We start from the raw sequence: 25,434 nt of genomic DNA, 5'->3' as shown, positions 1-25,434 counted from the left end.
TCGACGTCCGCATAAAAAATACATGTATAAAAAAAATGTGAGAGAGAGAGCGAGAGGGTAAAAGGAGGAGGATGAGCAGAAGAAGAAGGAAGGTCGAGCGAGAGTCGTCGTCGTCGTCGTCGCGAATCTGACGTTTCAATCTCGAGTATCCAGATGGGATCCCGCACACAGCTCCCCGTGCGATTCGCACGGAGTTATATATATATATACACGCGTAGATGAAGAGTGCCTAGAGAGAAGAAGTAGGTAGTGGTGGGATGCTCACCGAAAGGAGTAGCGGAGAGGACGAAACCCCCGGCTGCACTCGAGTCGAGGATTAAAGCAATGTATATATACGGTGTGTAAGGATTCGTCGCCGCCCGCAAGAGTTTTCGTCGTGGAATGTCGTCGCGTCGTCGACGACGAGAGAGAGAGCGAGAAAAAAAAAGAAAATAATACTAAAAATAATGTTCTTTCTTCAGGGCCTCCGAGTAGCACTCGATTTTTTCATGGGGACTCGATTTTTTTTTCGATTTACCACCGCGCGCGCGCGCGCGGTTATCGGCGATTGCTTTTTTTATTTACATAGGCGAGAAGAAGAAGAAGAAGAAGAAGAAGACGGTGGAAAAAAATTGTAGATAAAGCAAGAATGCGTATTGTCCATTCACGAGAGCGCAAAGTTTTTCATTTTGATTTTGTGACGATCTCGTGACTTCTCCAAAGGGAGAGGAGACTCCGTAATCGAGATATAGATCAGCTCGTGTCGTGCGTGCTATTACGAAAAAAGCTCGAAACGAATCGGTAAATCAAAATCTCAGCGCAGCAGCTTACGTATAGGCTCTCGAAGCACGTGGCACATATTTATCGATAATAATATTATTTGCACCCTGTATCGTGTTTTTTTTTCTGTTTATATACTCGTTCTCGCACTCAAGCTCGATTAAGAAAGGAAGAAGAAAAAATAAACAAACGTACCATGTTCACACGTACAAAAGCTATTTATATACTTAATACGTATTGTTTTTTTTTCTTTTGTTTATTTATAAATATTTCGTCGCACTTGCATTTCCACACACACGCGCGCGTTTAAATAACACCAAAGTCGCAGTGTCGTTTACACATATCGTTATATATAATTATCAGTAAAATAGGCAGTTACACATCAGCGAAACGTCGCTCATTTTGTCATCTCGACTCGTCGAATCTATATCATTAATATTATATTATGTAATCGTTCGCGCGGCTATTGTTTTTTTTTGGTAATATGTTACATCGAAAGCGATTGCATCTCTCCCCTTAGTTAATTTTTTTCTTCTCACACATACATTCATACGTACGTACACATTATACAGCACGACTCCGTTCTACAAACTACCGTAAATATATTTCATATATATATTTATATAACAATCAGGCTCTCTCGCGAGAAAGAAGAATCTTCCTTTCGTTTCCTTACACGTCTACGGGTTTAATAAAGGCTTCGTCTTGATTCTTCATCCCCTGCATCGTCGTCAACTTCGTCGTCGTTATAATTTACAACCATTTAAAATATTTACCTCCCTCTCATTCCTAATCTCTCTCTCTCTCTCTCTCTCTCTTCGTACTAAACACCACGTCGAGAGATCTCGTGCGCTGCAGTAGCGATGCCAGATGTCCCCTTGACTTATCGAATTATCCAGGCGATGAGGAGCAGCAGCGATATCAACGTACTGGCCGTCGTCGCCGTCTCCAGTGCCGATGCTGCGAATCAATAACGAGAGAAAGATCGTGAGTATATATAGCGAGAAAAAAGGAAAAAATATATATATATACGTAATGAAAATGATGATGGAGAGAGGCGCATTTATCGCCGTTGTCGTCGTCGTCGTCGCGCAACGAAAGTTTGACAAATTCGCTGATTTTTTTCCCTCGCTACTTCGTTTCTTTTTTCTACGCTTATGCGAGACAATAATAGAAGTCGGGTAATAATCTTCATTTACTACGGAGGAGGAAAAGGCGATCGTTTATACTATACGCGCACGCGAGAGGAGCCCAAGGAGGAAAAGCAGCACGAGACAGCGAGCAAGAGAGAGAGAGATAAGTAAAAAAATGAGGGAAACAGTGGCATTATGAGATGCGCGCTTGACAAGCCATCCGACAAGAGACGAATTGCTCTCGCTCGGCAACGTAGAAGCAGCGGAGAGAGAAGGGGGAGCACGTGCTTTACATCTCTACGGAGCTTATATACTCCGAGTTCATCTCTAATTACAAATCAGAAGATGCTCCACTGCGTATCTTTCTCTCTCTCTCTCTCTCTCTCTCTCTCTCTTATGCCATTTCTCAACGAAGGCTAGAGAAGAAGCGAGAGGGATTGACTGTCACGCAGGGATCGCAGAGGGATCCATTAAAATGTGCAGTGACATTTCTTTTCTTGCTCTTAATTTTTACAATCGTTTAATTTGGAATGGGCTGTAAATTTCCCGTCCCTGTGAATTTTTTTTTTTCTACTCGCGTACTTTCGGAGTCGAGTTGAATTTTTTTACGCCGTGATTTACGAAAGTAAACACTTATCGTTTCGCTGACGAGAGTATACGAAAATTTCGAATTCACAGCGATCCTCCTTCCATGTTAACATATTGTACGCGAGATGTGATGTCAATCTTATACATTTTGAGCTATAATATTCGGTTTATCATAAATCATTGATATAGAAAGTCAAAATTATGGGAAAATTTGTAGATGATAGGAAATATCATAATATATGCTAATCGAATCTTCATTCGAAACGCCGGCCGGCAGCGCGCGTATTTTTGCAGTTTCATTTTACTATCGTTGCATCGACACGTTCGCGTGAAGTCGCCACTGAGATGTATCATTCAAGGGGGCGCGTGGGGCACTCGCATGACTCTGCGTGCATGTTATTTCCAGTGGTCTTCACCGTCGTACGATAGCTCAGAGCTACAACACGCATCAACTCAGACAAATCAAGGAAAAATAGAGGGAGATTTTTGTAACGACTTTTTGCTCTTTAAAACTTTTCGTTATTATTTCGTTATTATCTCGATTATACATAAACAGATGAATCGATATTAGAGACTTGTAAACAATATGATCATCATTCATTACTGATACACAACTCATTAAGTTCACATTAAAAACAATTTAGTTTGATCGTTGTCTTTCCCGAAGAAACAAGTTGTAATACCATAAGATAAATTTTACTTATTCAGTTTTTGTGGTACTAAATAGAAAGATTTATAGTTTAATTCAGACACTAAAATGGATAAAAATGAGAAGAAATCTGAGGAAGTTGTCTCTGAAGTTCATTTAAATGAACATCACGTCGTTATTTCAGATGAAAAAAAATACGTTTGCGACATTTGTCAGGAGGCATTTATACTAGAATCAATCATGATAACACACCGTAACACATTTCACAATAAACAAAAAAATTACGCATGTGACAAGTGCGAACAGAAATTCGAATTCCGAAGTCATTTGAGTAGACACCAAATATCAGCACACAAAAGTCGCATTGATTTTGCATGTGACAGATGCGATAAGAAATTTGTTAAACAATCGAGTTTATTTACGCATCAAAAATTAGTTCACAAAGATCGCGAAGATTTCTCATGTAACAAGTGCGAGAGGAAATTTGAAAATAAACTCACTTTAATGAAGCACAATAAGATATTCCACGACATTTTTAAAGATTATTTGTGTGAAAGGTGCGCGAAAAGATTTGGAAACAAACAGAATTTGCTCAAGCATATAAAGATAGTACACGAAGGTCAGAAAGATTTCGCCTTTAAATTAATCTTCAAAGAATACTTGTGTGACGATTGCGGGAAGAAGTTTGGACAAAAATCAAATTTGCTCAGGCATATAACAACAGTCCACGAGGGTCGTAAAGATTATGCTTGCGAAAAATGCGAAAGTAAATTTGGAATTAAATCAAATTTGTTGATGCACCAAAGGACAGTCCATGAAGGACGGAAAGATTTCGCATGCGACAAGTGCAGGAAGAAATTTGGACAAAAATCGCATTGGCTTTGGCACCAAAAAACAGTCCACGAAGGTCGCAAAGATTACTCATGTGACAAATGCGAGAAGAAATTTGGAGAAAAATGGAATTTGACTAGACACCAAAAGATAATCCACGGAGGTCGGAAAGATTTTACATGTAACAAGTGCGAGAAGGAATTTGGGCTTAAACATCATTTGCTCGACCACGAAAGGACAATACACGAAGGACGCAAAGATTTCCCATGCAACAAGTGTGAAAAGAAATTTGGATTCAAATCAGATTTGTTGAAGCACCAAAAGGCAGTACACGAAGGTCAAAAAGATTACGCATGTAACGAGTGTGATAAGAAATTTGGATATAAACATAATTTGTTACAGCACCAAAGGATAGTACACGAAGGTCGCAAAGATTTTACATGTGACAAGTGCGAGAAGAAATTTTCACAAAAATGTAATTTGTTCGACCACCAAAAAAAAAATACACAAAGGACGATAAGCATTACACGTGTGACAGATGCCAAACGAAAAATACGGACTTGAATGTAATTTACTCACCCACCAGAGGATAACCCATGAAGGTCGCAAAGGTTTGGATGCGACAAATATGAAAAAGAATTAGGACGTAATTGTAATTTGTTCCAGTATATAACAGTAGTCCATGAAGGTCATAAATGAGATTATTTATGCGACAAATCTGAGCAAAAATTTGGACAACAATTTAATTGGCTCTACCACCAAAAGATGCTGCATAAAGGTCGTAAAGATTACGCATGAGATAAATGCGAGAAGAAATGACGACTTTATAGATTTTTGTACATATGTTTCTCTACAATTTCAATGAAAATTGGGCCAAAATTATTAAGTTTTACCTTATATCAACTATCATATTACACCTTTGTAAAGTATCCATGGACCATAATCGGACGCAAGTTTTTTACGCGTCTTATTCGGAGATGTGGATTTTTGATAATCCTCACAATATATAGTTTTTACTGTTAAAAATCAACGTTGGGGCCATTTGATAATTTAATTGAAATCAAAAAATGTTTCCCAAATTTCTCTAAAATCGTAATCCTGTTATGAGTACTTTTATCAATCTAAATTCTTATATTTTGAATTGCTTGAGCGACAAACGAAACTTGGCATGAATATGACACTTTTTCCAATTTCCCACTATACACGACAATTTATTAAGCTGAGTTTGTGCAAGAACTAGGAAAGATGAACTCTAATGCTGGGCTCCACAGAGCATTATATTGATAATAAGATATATGAACTTTTTTCAGAATTATGACGATCGTTTTTTAATATCTTGCACTCTTTGGTTTCTTATTTTTACAATCGTTTGATTTGGAATGGGTTGAAAATTTCCCGTCTCTGTGAATTTTTCTTTTTTTGCTTCTCATGTACTTTTGGAGTCGAGTTGAATCTTTCCTCTAGGGCGCGATTTACGAAAGTAAACACTTATCGTTTCGCTGATGAGATTTGAAAAAACTTTCGAATTCCTGGCGATCCTTGTATATGTTTAGATATAGTTCAAGAGATGTGATGTTCCAATCTTATATTTTTTTTGCTGTAATATTCGTTTGATCATAAATCATTGATATAGATAAGTCAAGATCATAGACACAATTATATAGACCACATATCTATCAAAAACATATTATGATCCTATCATATCTTAATCGAAAATTTTTTTGCCACTTGCGAGTTTACATTATTCCATCTGTTGATGAAAGCGAAAAGCTCGTGATCAAAAGAGAGAGAGAGAGAGAGAGAGAGAGAAAAAAATGTGACACCGTTAAATCTTGTTATAATACCCAAAGAATTCTGCAATGTTAATCCTTGGTTTTCCTTCAACATTATAAAATTTTTTAAAAATTGTCAAATATTCGCTTAATAACAGCAGTTAGAATTGAAAACGACGACAAATTAGGTTTTATAAGTCCAAACAAATTCCCCAAAGCGACCAAGTTAGACATTTTTGAATGGTTCGAATTTTGTACGGGCAATGTATTAGCAGTTAAATCGGTACCAAATAGTAAACAAAATGATATTTATTGATAACTGATACATAACTCGTCATAATAGACCTCAAAACAATTTAGTTTGAATGTTGTCTTTCCTGATGAAACAAGTTATAATATTCATAAGATAAATTTTACTTATTAAATTTTTGTGGTACTAAATAGAAAGATTTATAGTTCAATTCAGACACTAAAATGGACAAGAATGAGAAGAAAATCGAGAAAGTTGTCTCTGAAGTTCATTTGAATGAACATGACATTATAGTTTCAGACGAAAAAATATACGTTTGTGATATTTGTCAGGAGTCATTTACACTAGAATCAAGATTGATAGCACACCGAAACACAATTCACAATGCAAAAAAAGATTACACATGTGACGAGTGCCAACAGAAATTTGAGTTCCGAAGTCATTTGAGTAGACACCAAATATCAGAACACAAAAGTAGTAAAGATTTCACATGCGATAAGTACAAGAAGAAATTCGTGAAGCGATCGAGTTTGTCTACGCATCAAAAATTAGTACACAAAGATTACAAACATTTCTCATGTAACAAGTGCGAGAGAAAATTTGAGAATAAATCAAATTTACTCAAGCACAATAAAATATTCCACGAGGTATTCAAAGATTGCTTATGTGAAAAGTGTGCTAAGAGATTTGGAAATAAACAGAGTTTGCATTTGCACATAAAAACAGTCCACGAAGATCAGAAAAACGTCAACTTTAAAGTCTTCAAAGATTACTTATGTAACAACTGTGGAAAAAAATTTGCAAATAAGCGAAATTTAGTCTTGCACTTGACAAGAGTTCATGAGGGTCGCAAAGATTATACATGTGACAAATGCGAGAGGAAATTTGAACGAAAACCCCATTTGCAACTTCACCTAAAAACAGTACACGAAGGTCGGAAAGATTTCGTATGTGATAAATGCGAGAAGAAATTTGGATATAAATCGAGTTTGATTTTTCATCAAAAGATGATCCATGAGGGTCGCAAAAATGTTTTATGTGACAAGTGCGAGAAAAAATTTGGAAGTAATTCAGATTTGTTGAAGCACCAAAGGACAGTCCACGAAGGTCGGAAAGATTTCGCATGTGATAAATGCGAGAAAAAATTTGGACTTAAATCAAATTTGATTTTTCATCAAAAGATAGTCCACGAGGGTCGCAAAAATTTTTTATGCGATAAGTGCAAAAGTAAATTTGGAAGTAATTCAGATTTGTTAAAGCACCAAAGGGCAGTCCACGAAGGTCGGAAAGATTTCGCGTGCAACAAGTGCAAGAAGAAATTTGGACAAATATCGAATTTGCTTCGACATCAAAAGACACTACACGAAAGACGAAAAGATTACTTATGTGACAAGTGTGAGAAGAAATTTTCAAATAAATCTAATTTGCTCTACCACCAAAAATTAGTACACGACGATCGCAAAGATTACGCATGTGACCAATGTATAAAGAAATTTGGAATTCGAAGCAAATTGATCATGCACCAAAGGACAGTTCACGAAGGTCGTAAAGATTTCGCATGTGACAGATGCGAAAAAAAATTTAAACAAAAAGGGAGTTTGCTCAGACACCTACTTACTTACTGTCCATGAAGGTCGCAAAAATTACGCGTGCGATATGTGCGAAAAGAAATTTAGCCAAAAATGGTTTTTTCTTTTGCACCAAAAGACAGTACACGAAGGTCAAAAAGATTACGCATGCGTTAGAAGAAATTTACACAAAAAACGCTCACCTTCATAAAGACAGTCTACGATAGTCACAAATATGATTATTTCTACGAAAAGTAAAAAAAACAAAAATTGGATAAAAATTCAATTTGCTCTAACAACAAAAGACGCTGCATGAAGGTCACACGTTAAAAATGCGAGAAAAAATGACGTTTGAACAGATATTTGTACCTATCTTTTTTTAAAATTTTCAATAAAAATTGAGCCATTATGATTGAGTCTTACCTAATATCAACTGTCATCACACCTTTGTTGTTTGTGTCGTTGTGTCAACAATTAATCGCGAGTTTTTTCACGTCTTATTTGGAGATGTAATTTTTTGATAATTTCCAACGTTGTTAAGTTTATTATGTAAAAACCAACGACTAAGAATTATATTGATAATAAGATATAATATGAGATTTTTTTCAGAATCATGTCGATCTTTTAATTTCTTGAGACAATAAATATGAATTGGATTTCAATTCTTTTAAAGGAATTCATTGAAATTTTCTTATTTATTTAGATGATAGGATACATCATTATAGATGCTAATCGAAAATTTTTTTGCCACTTGCAAGTTTATTCGATCTGATGATGAAATCAAAAAGCTCGTGATCAAATGTGATACCGTTAACTCTGATAAATCTTTATGTTAAAATAGCAGTTAGCAGTATCTTTTGGCCAATAGGTGTTATGAAAAATACTTTGAATACACATTAATATTGAATTCATATGGATTTGTGAAATTGATATATTTTGTCAGAAATTTTTTGGGAAGTACTTGGATTTAAAAGTCCAAACAAATTCCTCAAATTTGACACGTTAAAATTTTAAATTGTTTCGATATTTGTAAGATAATTTACAAACAAATAAATTGAAATCTGAATCGTAAACGATAATTTCTTCATTGATGACTGATACCCAACTCATCATGTTCACATTGAAAACAATTTAGTTAGAACGTTGTCTTTCCTAATGAAACAAGTTGTAATACCATAAGATAAATTATACTCATTCAATTTTCGTGGTACTAAATAGAAAGATTTATAGTTCAATTCAGACACTAAAATGGATAAGAAAGAGAAGAAATCTGAGGAAGTTGACTCTGAAGTTTATTTGAATGAACGTGATATTATAGTTTCAGACGAAAAAATAAACGTTTGTGATATTTGTCAGGAGTCATTTATACTAGAGTCAAGCCTGGTCAAGCACCGAAACACATTTCACAATGACCGCAGAGATTTCGCATGTGACAAGTGCGAACAGAAATTTGAGTTCCGAAGTCATTTCAGTAGACATCAAATATTAATGCACAAAGACCGCAATGATTTTGCATGCGACCAGTGTGAGAAAAAATTTGTGAAAAAATCGAGTTTGTCTACGCACCAAAAACTAGTACACAAAGATCTCGAACATTACTCATGTAACAAATGCGAGAGAAAATTTGAAAATAGATCAAATTTACTCAAGCACAAAAGAATATTCCACGAAGTATTCAAAGATTATTTATGTGAAAAGTGTGCCAAAAGATTTGGAAATAAACAGAGTTTGTTCTCACACATTAAGACCGTACATGATGGTCAAAAAGAATTCTCCTTTCAAGTCTGCAAAGATTATTCATGTGACTGTTGTGAGAAGACATTCGCAAATAAGCAAAATTTATTCTTGCACGTGAGAACAGTCCATGAGGGTCGTAAAGATTTTGCATGCGATAATTGCGAAAGTAAATTTGGAAGTAAATCTAATTTGTTGAAGCACCAAAGGACAGTCCACGATGGTCGGAAAGATTTTGGATGTGACAAGTGCGAGAAGAAATTTTCAAAAAAATCTTATCTGCGCATCCATCTACAAACAGTACACGAAAGTCGTAAAGACTTTGCATGCGAAACTTGCAAGAAAAAATTTGGACAAAAATCGAATTTTCTTGTCCACCAAAGGACAGTCCACGAAGGTCAAAAGAATTACGAATGCGAGAAGTGCGAGAAGAAATTTGGACGAAAATCAGAGTTGTTGACGCACCAAAAAATAGTACATGAAGGTCAGAAAGATTATGCGTGTGACAAGTGTGAGAAGAAATTTTCACATAAATCTAATTTGCTCTACCATCAAAAGGCAGTACACGACGGTCGTAAAAATTACGCATGCGATATATGTATAAAGAAATTCGGGATTAGAAGCAATTTGATCTTGCACAAAAAGACAGTTCATGAAGGTCGTAAAGAATTTTCATGTGACAAGTGTGAGAAGAAATTTACACAAAAACATAGTTTGATCCACCACCTAAAGACAGTCCATGAAGGTCGCAAAGATTACAAATGTGACACATGCGAGAAAAATTATGGAAGCAAATCAAATTTGTTAAAACATCAAAAGACAGTACACGAAGGTCGCAAAGATTTTGCATGCGACAAGTGCGAGAAGAAATTTGGACAAAAAAAGACTTTACTTGTGCACCAAAGGACATTACACGAAAATTGTAAAGATTACACCTGGGTTAAGGGCGAAAAAATATTTGGACATAAAAGTACATTACTTTCGCACCAAAATACAGTCCACGATGGTCGTAAAGATTATGCATGCGACAAGTGCGAGAAAAATTTTGAGGGACGAAGCAATTTGAACAAACACCAAAAATCAGTCCATGACTGTAGCAAAGGCCACACATGCGATAATTGAGAAAAGAAATTTGGAGAAAAATCAAAATTGATTAGACACCAAATGACAGTCCACGATCGTCGCAAAGATCACACGTGTGACAATTGCGTAAAAAAATTCGAATATAAATGCAATTTGCTTTTGCACTTTACCACAATCCACTAAGTTTAATTAGCTCTATCCTAAAATGACGCTCCATAAAGGTCATATGTGAGAAATGCAAGAAGAAATGACGATTAAACAGATATTTTTACCTATCTTTTTCTAAAATTTCAATAAAAATTGGGCTAAAATGATTAAGTCTAACTAATATCAACTATCATTGCACTTTTGTTATTTGTGTGGGGGTTTCAACAATGAACCGCGAGTTTTTTTTTCATGTCTTATTTTTAAATGTCAATTTTTGAGAAATCATAAGTTATATATCTTGTATCGAAAAAAAGAAACTTTGGAACCACTTAATAATTTTATTGAAATAAAAAACTTTTTTGGATTTTTGTAAATCGAAGTAGCGAGTACCCAATTCAGAGCTCAAGCTACTATCGATCAACTTTTCAAAATTACGGAAATATGCCTTGGTTTCGCTATTATGTATATCCTCTCTATTCGCAGCCTCTCCTCGCGTACGAATCGTCAGTAATAATCTTCTAGACTCGGCTCGCCCGGACGACCCTCATCATCCTTCGTCAAACTCACCGTTACTGGACGACAATTCCATGTTGCGCTTCTTGTCGAGGCTGCCGAACTTCTGCTCGTGCTTGCTGATCTCGTTCAACTTCGAGGGCGTCTTCTTGCCACCTGCGAACAAGACACAAACAGACGTGTACGTAAACAGCGCGATACAAAGCGAAACGGGCGCAATTATTATTCATTAATCAACGATGCGCCCCCGTGACAATTAACGATAATGCTGTACGTATACGTAATGTTGGTATTTACTCGTCCGCGTCTTAACGCTATATGTACGAACTCGAACAATCGTCGCGCGCGCGTACAGTTGCGCGCGAATCAGGCCAATCAAGAGTTGCGCTCGCTCACGCGACTCGTACAATAAACACGTATACACGTACACGCTCGAGCACACGTACAAACGCAAAGCAACAATTAAAGTCAAGTCGTCTACTCAAACAATCGTTATCGTCCGTCTTCGCGAACAACTTGCTCCTGCTTGACTTTGAGTCCTCCTCGTGTATTGTATAAACAGTTGTACGCGAGTCCTTCGAAATCGTGCAATTACCCAACGAAAAATCAAAAATTCATCCCCTCTTGGTTTCCGCGCGAGCCGAGTAAATAAACTCAGCCGTATATGGTCTCTCCTTCGTGTGCAGTACTGCGGCCGGTTCGATCGACGTTACTATCGCGCGGTATTATTATTAGCGTCATCGTCCCGCGCGAGCCACAAAACCCAAAATTGTTACACAGCTCATTGAACGATATCAAAAGTACATCGTGGTTAATGCCGTTGGCGAGAGGGAGAGAGAGAGAGCAGCAGCAAAACGTACCACGCTTATATGGGCGCGTAATTTTGCCACGAGTGCCAGAACACTTTGTAATCGCGAAATCGAGGTAATTTACGAATCATCGTTATATCGATAAGAGGAGAGTTACCTGGTATTAATTTTTATATGTCGTGCGTAATTTCAATAAAGTAAAAATTAAAAAAAAAGAATCAATACCATCCACGATTGTCCGAAACGAGCGCGAATTCTCAACAATTGTCAAGCAGGCGAACATTACCAATTAAGCTTCGAAACGTTTGTCAATTTATCGCCTCCCTCGAACTCGTGCCTTCGTTAAGCTGCATCATCATCTCATCATCACCGTCATGATTATCGTCGTTGTCGTCGCATAGCCGACGTTATCATCTTCGTCGGTCAGCGCGAGTTATTAAACTTTCGCACGTGTGCGCCGGGCGTAATATTATCTAATGCCACATTGCGCTTTAATACTACTACTGCAAGCTGCCGAACGATCGAAGGGCATGTTCGATTAAATAGTACACGTTGGTAAACGAAGATCCTCCCACTCTCGGTGCGAGTCGTCGTTGTATGTATGCGTGTGAATGCGGATAAACGCGCTCGAGTGCAATACACCTATCATCGTAATGCCACCTCTCACGAGGGATAATTCAATATTAGTCGTACGTTCGGTTGAGCGATATTCAACTGCAAGTTTTTTTCCCCCCCAAGCTCCTGCGGTATGAGCATACGCACAGTTGTACGTATTATTAGGGTATCGCTTATGTTCCAAGAATATAGCACCTCGCTCTAGTGCTTTCAAAATATTTGCTTAAACCTAAAAATGAAAAATGATCATCCCTGCTCAATTTTCAAAAAAGTCTTTAAATAAATAGAAAAAAATTATTCTTCGACTAATTCTAAAGGTTTTTTTGTTCTTAGGTATTTTCTGTCTATATGGTAGTTTCTTTCAAAAATTAAAGAAATCGCGAAGATCAAAAACTCGATGATAGTAAAACAAAATTTCGCAGGAAATTCTAGTGTCTTTTGAGCGAGGTAAATTGACGTCATAATTTCGGCAACAACCCGCTACTTGAACGTTAATTAAACAAATTAAAATCAAAATGTTTTTATTTAAAAAATGTACTCGTGGCTAAACAATAAATGATTATGCGTACCACAAGTTGAGGTATGTACCGTAAAAATATAGTATAGCTGGCAGCGACGAGTTCCGAATTCAGACGCTAGATGTCATGATCGATTCCGAACGCGAACAAATGAAGTTGTGGCTATGTAAATTTATTTAACGCCAATAAAAAACTATCTATACATGTTCAAATCGGCATTTTCAAATCTGCCTATCGACACATTAGTCGCAGCTTTTTCTTTCAAGTGGGACCGTTATTCTGCTCTAATTAACTTCAAGTCAATTCGTTCTTCAGCGCAACGAACTGATTTTTTTTGTAAAACCTAACCGGGTGTTAGGAGCTTGCTTTACCCTTTTCAAAAATCTTTTCTGCATTTTATTACCGCAGAAGCACCGCAGCTATGCTCTATGCAGCTCGACAATATAAGAGACACGACCTGCTGTGCATATTCGTTCACACGCGCGTTCCCAGAAACGAGACGAAACGTTAATGTACCTCGCGGACGACTATGTAGCGTCGAAGCTCGTCCGCACCTCGACTCGAGCTGCTAACTCATGCACGCGCGTCGTCGTCGTCGCAATAAGTAACGCGCCAATTGCAAATCTCAGCTGCGTCGGGGCTAGCGCTGTATCCATATGCAGAGAGCTCAGCAACAATCGCGTGGAACAGCTTCCGCGATGCGCTGCATACATCTACGCGCATTGTGTCCTCTCTTCTTGCCGAGGCCCGTATGCAGAGCGAAACGGTAGTTGCTTATGCGGAGAGAGAGAGAGAGAGAAGCTTGCATATGGATACAGCGCAGAACCGTAGCAGTCACCGGCTGCGCGCGGTACGATTGTTTGAGCGATGCCTCGACGCTCGCGAGCGAAACTGTATATATGCACGATGTCCGCGAGGCAGGTATAAACTACATCGCGGAGAAAAAAATCGTTGACGATGGACAAAATTACACGATTGTTTTTGTGTCCCACGAGGCGCTCTATTACATATTTTCGTGAAAATTCAATATGAGCATCTGCAGCGCGCACCATATCTCTTTCTCTCTTTCTCCTGTGTGCACATGCAAACACGCGTACACACACATACATAATACCACGATGTGTATGTATAAGCAACTCTCGAGTTGAGTGAATACGCGTTATATCAACCGTTATGTGCCGCTGCTCTCTGTATGTGTGTGTGCACACAGTAGGATTATTTCTCACGCGCGCAAAACCACGACTACTACTACTACGACGACGAGAGATGAAAAGCTCCTACGCGAGTACATAATATTAGGATGCGCCTGTGCAGCGAGCAGGGGAAAGAGAGAGAAGAGAGAGAGAGAGAGAGGTTTAATATTATTCTTGGCTCTTTCTGCCTAGGCATTTCGTGCTATAAGAGAGAAAGAGCATTATTAGTTCTGGCGCGTTAGCATATATGAAATATTGATGTTACAATCTCTCTCTCTCTCTTTCTGTAGAGCTCCGAGTCGAACATTTTCGTACTATATACGAGAGAACAAGCTGTGCAATACCCATGGCAGCTGATGTATTATATATATCTCAAAAACTCGTAATTTTTTTTCTGCTCCGCTCGACTTTTTCTCGCTGCCAATAACTGCGATGCGCGCGCCCATTTTCGAGCTCTCGCGTGTCTACTTAATCCGTGATTTTCCATGCAATTTCCATGTCGAATGTACATATACGTATACAAGTGAAAAAAGCCTGTGCCTCGTCGTCTCACCTTTTTTCTTGTCGTTGTGAATGGTCAGCGAGCTCGGATTGCCGTAAACCGAATTGTTCAGCTCCGGCGTGATGTCCCACTCTGCGGAAACGAGAAAGAGAACAAAGATTAGTTCATTCGATGTTTTAGTTCATTGAATAATTTGTCAGCCGCGATCATATTCGCATAGTACGAAAAAAAAAAATATATAAATCTAATGAAACGATTATTTTACTGTCTTTTTTTTTTTTGTAAATGGGCAATAATTCACGATGCCATTATATATACTCTCTCGCGGTTGTAAAAAACAAAAAGTGAACGCGACTATCCTCGAATGCGCGTGTACAAAGTATATAAGGCCCGATGCAATTTTATGGCGTTAATTAAATGCCGCGCAGGTGAAGTATTGGAATCGCGGCGAGCAACAATAGGTCCGCGCTCGTTCACAGCATCGCTCGGTATAGTTACAAAACTCGCAACAGATATAGAGCCGTAAATCACATTTAATATCTCGCGCGTACGAGCTGGGAGCGAGCGAGCTTCGGCTACCAAGATTTGCTGCACTTTTGTCAAAATTATCCCCGATATGCACCGCGCAGCGACCCTCGCTTTCTCTCTCTCTCTCTCTCTTTCTCTCTCGGTTCTTATAAGCCATTAATATCATTTCGTGGATAAATTCGAAAATTTTGAAACGAGCTCGAGCGAGCCAGAGAGAAAGCGACGAGAGAATTCGAGGCGTGCATCGATTCGTTTGCGCGGAGCTGTACCGAGGGGTCAGATCGAAGAATGTAATAATCGTGTACACTAGGCGCACATACCTTTGCTGGCCAGCTCCGTGGTGACGGGATTCGGACTGGTGCTCGGCGGCGTCGACTCTGCAATTGGAAAATGAAAGGCAACAAATTATCATCTCTATCGTAATGATTGTATAAAGTTTTTTCTTCTTAAGATCGGTAAATTAATTCCACCCTACGCGTCTATATGTGTATAACTACGGCAATTTAGCCGAGAGAATTATTCAATCGCAAGCGAGCAAGCCTATCTCTATGCATACGTAGTCGCGCGGCTTCGCCGAGATCAGCGCATCAAACTTTTCCGCTCAGAACACTTTATGCATTATAGGCTCGCTCGCTCGCGCGAGATGGAAAACTTTCGAGGTCAAAACTGCGGGATATAACGTAGATCGAGGATGTTACCGGCTGTGCGCAGCAGCAGCAGCACCTTCATATTATAAAGTAAAAGAAAGCTGTGTATGTGTGGGTGTGTTCTGATTTCGTGACGGGGTTACCAGGCAGCGCGATGAGAGAGAGAGAGAGAGAAAGAGAGTCGAAGGCACTTACAGATTTTAGCGGCGCGCAGCTCGAGCTAGAGCCATTATATGGAAATTCTATGCGCGCCACCTGTTACCATTAGCCGACTACCCGCAGCACGGCTTTTCCCTCGAAACTATTGCACTCAAATATTATATATTAGCTGCGAGGGGAAAAAATATGAGGGAGGTGCTGGTAGCCGCATACGGCTAAGCGTATACGGTAATAATGAAATCGCGGCCATGAATAATCTGAGAAATTCGTTCACCGCGTCGGTCACGGCTAATATCGGGATACGCTGTAGTATGTATGTTCGAGAAAAAAACTGGGAGTTCGGACTCGATCGAGACGGAAAGATGTTTTTCCTTGATTCGTTTGTTTGAGCATTACGCGTGTGACGTATATGAGGCGTTTCAGCCCAAGTGTCCCAGCGCGGCGGCGGCACGGCACTTTTAGGCGAAATTGCTTAATTTCTATCTCGCTATAAAACCCCCTAAACGCACTCAAAAAAAATATGTGACATATGATTTCGATTGAAAATTTCTTCAGCTTTCCAATGGCGAAGTCAGATTTTTGAAAATTTCCCATTTTCCACGGAAAATTGTAAAAATAAACTTTTAACATTAAATATCTCAAAAATCGCATTTTTAAGATTTTTTAAAGTAGTCTCAATCGAAAGCTGAGGAAATTTTCTATCGATAAGCAAGTTTTCAGAGAGTACTTTTGATAATTACTCAATGAAGTACAGCGACGAACGTGTAAAAACGTGAGATTTTGCTCCGCGCGGGGTACTACGCGCCGAAACAGCTGCCGCGCGGGCCGTAAAGTCGCGTTTTTACACGTTCATCGCTGTATTTCAGCTGGTAAAAATAAAATGTACTCTCTGGGAAATATGTATTTCGATGGGAAATTTCCTCAGCTTTCGATTGAGACTACTTTCAAAAATCTTAAAAATGCGATTTTTGAGATATTTAATGTTAAAAGTTTATTTTTACAATTTTCCGTCGAAAAAGGAAAATTTTTAAAAATCTGACTTCACTATTGAAAAGCTGAGGAAATTTCCAATCGAAATCATATGTCACATATTTTTTTTGAGTGCGTTTAGGGGGTTTTACAGTGAGATAGAAATTAAGCAATTTCGCCTAAAAGTGCCGTGCGGCCGCCGCGCTGGGATACTTGGGCTAAAACGCCTCATATAGAGTTTAATTTTTGTTGGTCTATATAGACTTTTTTTTCATTACCCAAGCATACGTATACATTGTATACAGTACATATGTTCATGTCTGTAATACCAACTCGGAAATCGTGGAAATTCAATGCGTTCATCTCATAACAACGTTTTCTCGAGTCGACCGACAATTTTTTCATCCAAAGTCACCTATATAAGCTGACGAAATTTAATTGATCGATGCGCGCATTGTGTCAAAGCAGTCGGTCGTACAGTCGTAGGCTCGATTCCAAGTAACTATACAAGTGAAAGCGACCCACCTGCATCATGCGTCTCTGCGTAGCGTCGTCTTGTACATCTCTCGTGTGCGCTCATCTCTCTCGCACGCATTGCAAGATACTTGCTATATGGTCTGCGCTTTGTTGGTGTGCGCGACCACGCGACTCAAACGAATTACGAAAGTCGACACGTATGGGTCACTGAACTCAGTCGCTCGTTGTATACAGCTCGAGCTGCATCTCTCGACTTCACACAAGTGTTCTACTTTTTTTCTATATGGATCGTGCATGCGGGACGATATATAGGTCATTATTCGTTACGACATCGCAGCGTAAGCAGCTATAGAGGAACACACATCGCATTGACCGCAGTGAGTAATTTTTGGTTTTTTGACAAAAAAGTGAAATGATTTCTTAAATCCCCGGTGGATTTTTTTTTAAATAAAGTGCATAATAATGTTGTAAACTGTAATAAAGAGTAAAAAAGTGTAAAAAAATGTAAGATTACTAGGGCTGTGTGAGTACTCGAAAAAACTGGACTCGTCGAGTTCGAGTCGAGTATTCGTTTTTTCGGGTACTCGAGTTTTTTCGAGTAATCAAGTTTTTTCGAATATTCGATATATATTTAAGTTTTAAGTAAATAAATGATGAATCAACAGTCTCTGGACCCCTCCTTTTGTGTGTACATGCTTATAAGTGTGATGAGGTGTGGTAATATTAAAGTATTTTCTTCTTACAATTCTAGCCGCTGCGAATATCACACTTATAAGCATATACACTCAAAGAGAGGGGTCTAGAGACTGTTGATTCACCATTTATTTACTTAAAACTTAAATATATTTCGGGTATTCGAAAAAACTCGAGTCGAGTAAAACTCGAAAAATCGGATACTCGCATAGCCCTAAAGATTACGAACGATTTCGGACATGTGCACCGAAAAAAATATCGTAAGCTGATGCTACGATTATTGAGCGCTACTGCGGGTTCCGAAAACTCGGAATCGTAGTCTCAGCATTCGTGACTCGAAATGAGAAATTTCGACAATTAGCGAAGTGTGTGGGATTACGAGAAGCGTAGCGAGATGCTACGTACAATGTACGCGCGCGGAGGCTACGGCGAGTCGTATAAGCCTCAGACTGCAAACGTCGGATCGTGAAGCTGCGCTCTGTGTATCGAGGGAACGCGCTCGCGTTCGCTCTGGCAAGTATGGCAGAGAGAGCTGCGGCGTACACGCTCCTCATATACAGCGCACTATGGCCTTTTTCGCTACCAGCGAAAACTCTTTTGCACTACAATATACACGCGACAAACATTATTGAGTTCGTTCGTATATTGTTTTACAATTTTTGTATGAATCAATATTGTTTCGTTATATTAAATTATTTAATTCTGCATTGAACCTTTGAAAGTAAAAGTTGATGAATTTTTATATACTTTTGATTAGAGACAATACGCACAACACTATCACTATATACGTAACATGCTTTATTGAATGTTTACTTATTTATTATGCTTCATTTATGTATGCGGCATTACGGCCTGATGTTCGAAATCGTGGACCGACTCGGCGTAGCCTCCGCCCGCTCACACAGATCGTAGCTTCACGATCGGACGTTCGTAGTCTGAGGCTACGACCAGTCGGACTTGCCGCACGCGTACATTGAACGTAGCATCTCGCTACGCTTCTCATAATCTCACGCTTCGTCATAGCGGAATCTAAGACTTCGAAAAGTAATCGTAGCCGTGGGTTACGTACACGCGCAGCCCATACTTCCGATTTTTCTTTCGGTGTGATACGTTTTTCTACCTTTTTTTACTTTTTATTACAGTTTATTACATTTGTTTACCTATAATTAGAGAGATGAAAACCCTATAAATTCAAGCTCATTTAATGTTACATGAAAAAAGTAAAAAAGTGTAAAAAAACATAAAATTCTGTAATAATAATTTTAAATGTTACAATTTTTACTTATGAGTTTAAAATCATGGTCAAGGGCGCATGTGATCAAATTGACCGCAGCAAGAGGTTTTCGTGAAAAAAGTGAGCTCATTCTAATGCAGCAGAAAGCCTTATAACATCATCATATAGATGTACTTAGGAGTACTGATAATTTGGTTTATATACATATCCATGATAATTTGTCTTAATTTATTCATGAAAATCAATACATTTTTTTCACGAAAATCACTTGCTACCACACGCGGATAGCATATATAGTCTAGGAGCCACACAGGTGCCCGCTTCAAAATGAATCCCGAGAGCTGAACCAAGGTGTTTTCTTTTTCCCGCTGAACACGAATTTCAGAGGTGGACATCGATCCGAGTGGTCGTTATTTGTTATTAACAATTTGATTGTTTAAACGGCCATAACTCGAAAACTATTGAAGATAAATTAAAACAATTTTCCGTCATTCTATGCTAGATGAAAAGGCGAAGAGATTCCATTTTTAAAAGTTAAAATCGGTTCATTAGAAAAAAAGTTATTGACAATTTTGTGTTTTTTTGCCTTGTGATTTTTAATTCGTTACATACGCAGCGGACGAAAAAATGCCAAGAAAAATTTTTTGTTTAGAATTGTCCACGGAGTCGAAAAATATTTTTATTTTGCAAAATAAACACTTTTTTTGCAATAACAATTATATGTTTATTTTTTTCATGTAAAAAAATATTCTTTTCCTCTTATTTTTTTCTGCTGGACACGAATTAAGAGGTTGGAAATCGATTTGAGTCGCCGTTCAGTTGTTATTAACAATTTGTGAAAAATTCAATTGAGGAAAAATAAAGAATAAAAAACTTTTCATTTATTAATAACTAAAAGCAGTAAAAAAATTAAATATTTTTACACGTATCTAACTTTTTACATTTACAAAAATATGAACACAGAATACATGTAATAATATTTAATTTTTTTATTGTTTTTAATTATTATTAAATGAAAAATTTGTTTTTTTTTACTTTTCCTCAATTTAATTTTTCATAAATTGTTAATAACAACTGAACGGCGACTTAGATCAATCCTCTTAATTTGTGTCTAGCAGAAAAAAATACGAAGAAAAGATTATTTTTTTACATGAACAAAATAAACAAATAATTGTTATTGCAAAAAAGTGTTTATTTTGCAAAATAAAAATATTTTTCGACTCCATGGACAATTCTTAACAAAAAATTTTTCTTGTCATTTTTTCGTCCGCTGCATATGTAACGAATTAAAAATCGTTAAAAACTCGAAAGTTGCAGATTGAGATCGACTTGGCAAAAAAACACAAAATTGTCAATAACTTTTTTTCTAATGAACCGATTTTAACTTTTAAAAATTGAATCTCTTCACTTTTTCATCTAGAATAGAATGACGGAAAATTGTTTTAATTTATCTTCAATAGTTTTCGAGTTATGGCCGTTTAAACAATCAAATTGTTAGTAACAAAAAAACGACCACTCGGATCGATGTCCACCTCTGAAATTCGTGTTCGGCGGGAAAAAATACGAAGAAAACACCTTGGTTCAGCTCTTGGGATTCATTTTGAAGCGGGCACCTGTGTGGCTCCTAGACTAATTGAAGAAAATGTAAAAAAGTGTAAAAAAATGTGATTTGATGCTGCCTTTTTTAATTCATTGGCTGTCCGAAATCGCTAGTAATTTTACATTTTTCTACATTTTATTACATTTTACAATTTAATATGATGGTTTTAGTTACTACTTTTACTCTTTCTTGAACGATTTTTTTTCCATCGGGAATTATAAGCTAAAATTATATTTGTGTGTATATAGCGCTTACAACGATGGCCGCTTTCAACGACGAATCCGATCAACTGTACGATATTTCCATCGAGAGCGACAAAAGCCGTGACAACGACGACGATGTCAAAGGCCGAGAAAACTCAGCGAAATTGAAGAGCTTACGCGCGAACGTCGACTGGCGGGTCGAAGCTCAGCGACGCGAATTTATCGCTCGACTCTATCCCCTGGTGCAGAGTTGGCAGGGCCGACTACCCGATCTGCTCGACGTCTTTCGGCCCGAGGAGATCGACTGGCTGCTCGCCGAGGAAGTCACGTGTCTCAGCGTGTGTCTCGGCTGCGACGTGCACGCCCTGCCCATCGTCGACTTCGTCATCGCGAGCGGCTACGAGGACAGGCCCGAGCAGCAGCCCCAGCCGTCGTCGCTGCTAAGAGTCACGCCGCTGCACGCCGTGGCCAGGCGTCGATTCTTCAGCTGGGACACCGCGGCGCGTCGCCTCTTTCGGATCTACAACCAGTTCGAGGTCAATTACGTCGACGACAAGGGCTTGACGCACTTTCACATCGCCTGCATGGCCGGCTGCGACGACGTCGTGCAAAAATTCCTCGAGCTCGGCCAGGTGGATCCCGATCTCGCGGTGCCGGATACGGGCGACTCGCCGCTGCATCTGGCTCTGGCCCACTGCAGAATCGAGGTGGTGCGCACGCTGCTGCGACTGGGTGCCAATCCAAATTTTGCCAACAAGAAGTCGATGACGCCTCTGTTGGTTATCTGCATGCGCAGGGGCGACAGCGACCTGCTGGCCCTGCTGTTCGAGCACGCTCAGGAGAGGTATCGACCGTTGCCGATCGACGCTCGGGACCCGTGGGGCAGCACACCGCTGAACTTGGCTCTGTTCCGCAACCACCAGATGGTGACGAGGGCGCTGCTGGGCTACGGCGCCGACCCGAACCTGGCCAACGACGACGGCACGACGCCCCTGCACACGATCTACGACAAGAGGTCGTCCTACGCGACGATCGACGGATTGGCCGAGACTTACTTCCGGATCTGCGACGAGAGACGCTGGCGAGTCGATATAGACGCCCGGGACTCGATGGGCCGTACGCCGCTGCATCTGGCCTGCAATCACGGCAACGCGCAGGCGATCGCGACGCTGCTGCGACGCGGCGCCGATCCGAATCTCGCCAGCGAGACGGGACTGACCGCTCTGCACGTGGCCTGCTTGAGGGCCGACGACGGCGACTCGGTGAGGCTGATCGTCGACGTCGCCAGACGGGTCGGACGTCATCCGGTGCTGATCGACGCGCGCGACAAGCAGGGCGACACCGCCCTGCATCTGGCCCTGGAGCTCGGCCACATGCAGTCGGCCGAGGCACTGCTGAGACGGGGCGCCGACCCCAATCTGGCCAATAACGCCGGCTCGACGCCGCTGCACGTCGTCTGCTCGGACTATCACGACATAACCGAGCTGTTCTTCGAGGTCTGCGACGAGATCGGGCGCGAGGTGCGGCTGGACGCCCGGGACCGAATGGGCGACACGCCGCTCCATCTGGCGCTGAACCTCGACGAGCCCGATCCGGCCGAGTGTCTGCTGCGGCGGGGCGCCGACTGGAATCTCGCCAACGATTACGGCGAGGCGGCGCTGCACATAGTCTGCGCCAAGACGCGCCACAACGAACGGACGGACGGCTTGGCCGAGCTGATATTCGACCTGGCCGCCGAGAGAGGCCGGCCGGTAAGGATCGACGCGCTGGGTAATCTCGGCTACGCGCCGCTGCACTTCGCTCTGCGTGCCGGCAACCAGAGGCTGACCGCGCTGCTGCTGAGACGAGGTGCCGATGGGAATCTGACGACCGAGCAAGGATGGACGCCTCTGCACGTCGTCTGCAGGAGAGACGAGGACGACGACGACTTGGCCCAGCTGTTTTTCGACGTCAACGCGGAGATGAGGCAGAGAGTGCGGGTCGATGCTCGGGATGGTACGGACCGTACGCCTCTGCAATGGGCCGTCGCGTTTCTTTTGCCGAAGGTGATGGACGTGCTCTTGGATCAGGGCGCCGATCTGGCCGGATTCGTCTTTCCCGCACGGAGTCACTTCGAGAAGAGACCGAAGCCGAGCGAGTCGTGGCGCAATTCGAAATTGAAGCTGGTCGCTGGGGCTCTGGCAGTGGTCGAGCGCCTCGAGCGCGCAGGATACGAGCTGGACCGAGCCGACGCCCTGACCGTCATGTCGCTCTTCGCCAAGTACAGTATCTTCGAGACAGCGACGACAACGGCGGAGGATCCGAAAAAGTCTTGGTACTACGACAACGCGGAGCTGGTGAGGAGAGCGAAGGAGCTGAGGGTCAAAGAGGACCTTACGCTCGACCAGCTGATCGAGGCACCGCTCGACGTGGCGGCCAAGCTGCTCGTCCACGTGGACAACCTGGAGCTGGCGCGCTCGTTACACGTGCTGCCCCAGGGCTACGTCGAGGCCCTCGACCGGCATCTCTGCGAGAAAGCGTCGAGGCGATTCTTCCGCTCCTGGGCGCTGGAGCCCTTCGTGGTGCTGACGCACTGCCGACTGCCGCTACTCTGCTGCGTAATGGTGATCGACAATCTCACGAACGCAGATCTGTATAACGTTTGCTTGGCTGCCGAGGGCTAAAACACTGTATAGCGATTTTTTGATATAATTTTGTATATTTTTTAAATCATTCAAATAAATAAATTTAAAAAGTGAGTTTCGATTTTTCTATTGATTATCCATACGTTTGTTTGAAGTAAACTATTTTCATCGAGCTTCTTGAGCTCACTTGATAATAATTGATAACATTCCTATAAAATTATAAAGTATAATTTTTATTACAAATTTAATGAAAAAATTGAATTTAGTTAGATTTGCATACCCTCAACGATCGTTATCTGTCAATGTAAATTGGCTGTATTAATCAAACAATTTTATGCGCAATCAAACACCTAGTTTAATAACGCACTCGTTGTAAATTTTAATTATCCGAGTATAAAAATTGATGTTTACGAGCGGCATTTAAACTTGATCCCAGTATATAAAAGTCTTTCGATTGATCGTCGCTCCAAGAAGTCATTGCAGCTCGAAATCCGAAAAAATGTTCAAGTCTCCGTTCTTATTTCTACTCGTCGTAGCAGGTAATGATATTTATTCTACACCATTGAGATATTCAATTTTGAAATAATTCATGTCTTGAATTCAGTTTTTCTGACGGTGTTTGTTTTCGACGATGTCGAGGCAAAAAAGGGTGCAAAGAAGTGTAGAGGACGTAAGTGCAAAGGTAAGCAAGACGCCGCCGCTGCAGCCTCCACAGCAGCACCAGCAGCAACATAAACGTGATTCGAAGGACTGAATTCATGTAAGTGTTATTTGGTCTACTTCACGAAAAATTTTATCAATTCCAAGATATGGTTAAAAATAAATCTAAATTTATGTATTCGATTGACAGGTTAATCAATGTCACGGTGGATTAAAAACCAAACGTCACATATTTCGATGATTCACAGCCAAGGAACACGCTGAAGATCGCATTATTTTTGGTTACAAGGCGTTGTGAGCACAAAATGTGTACGTGACATTGTAGAAAAAATTAAATAAATGAATTAATCAATAATTTTAGTATGTTTAAATATCGTTGCATTTTTACGATAAACTAATGGTAGTATAGAGAGCAAGTTGCGAGTTACATGCGCTCATGAAGTAAAAGGGGGTCATTATAAGACTCGACGATAGCTGTAATCTGTTAACAGCCACGAAGTCGTTTGGTTTTGTCTCTATTAATTCAAGTAAAAGTTGATGTTAAGTCATTTTCAGGCATCTATACATACAGTATGCATACAGTGCAAATTTTTTCGAATTAAACCTTAGATTTGAAAAGAGCAAGTCAACTTACATAAGGCACGACACATATTTACTAGTATCAAAAGTATATTTTCATACACCTTCGTTTCTGATTCCCGTCCAGCCATTTAATTAACATCGATGAATGATTATCGGACGAGAGGGTAACAAAAAAACAATAGCCATCTCGCGTCGTCACGTTGCGCTCGCGTATCCGAGAACAGAAACTTTTCGTCTCGCAGAAGGGGGGGGGATAGGTCGAATCGCGCGATATGAATAATCGAAGCTCGGAGAAAAATTCATTCATCACTCGGCGCGTGCTCTCGGATATATAGGTAGAGCAGTAGTAGTAAAACGGTGACTGCCTCATAAGCGCCTTTAGGAAAATCGCGAG

At 40.2% G+C, this 25,434-nt stretch overlaps 1 protein-coding gene and 1 long non-coding RNA gene across 2 annotated transcripts in view; one reads left to right on the top strand and one right to left on the bottom strand.

Annotated features, from left to right (window-relative positions):
- Positions 1-1,228: 1,228 nt before the first annotated feature.
- LOC106652737 (hemicentin-2-like) overlaps positions 1,229-25,434 on the bottom strand; it is a 32,743-nt gene continuing 8,537 nt past the window's right edge. The window contains exons 3-6 of the mRNA XM_023458022.1: positions 15,513-15,569; positions 14,716-14,796; positions 11,082-11,183; positions 1,229-1,719 (exon numbers count right to left, since the gene is read on the bottom strand). Of these exons, the coding sequence (XP_023313790.1) occupies positions 1,643-1,719; positions 11,082-11,183; positions 14,716-14,796; positions 15,513-15,569 (317 nt within the window). The 3' untranslated portion in view covers positions 1,229-1,642. The remainder of the gene's footprint in view (positions 1,720-11,081; positions 11,184-14,715; positions 14,797-15,512; positions 15,570-25,434) is intronic.
- LOC106652739 lies at positions 24,227-24,809 on the top strand. The gene is made up of 3 exons (XR_001339390.2): positions 24,227-24,337; positions 24,403-24,558; positions 24,649-24,809. It is a non-coding gene; the product is annotated as an uncharacterized LOC106652739 (long non-coding RNA).

Source organism: Trichogramma pretiosum, unplaced genomic scaffold (genome assembly GCF_000599845.2).
Source record: "Trichogramma pretiosum strain Unisexual culture from Peru unplaced genomic scaffold, Tpre_2.0 scaffold112, whole genome shotgun sequence".
Lineage (NCBI taxonomy): Eukaryota > Metazoa > Arthropoda > Insecta > Hymenoptera > Trichogrammatidae > Trichogramma > Trichogramma pretiosum.
This window is presented reverse-complemented; position numbering and strand designations above follow the sequence as displayed.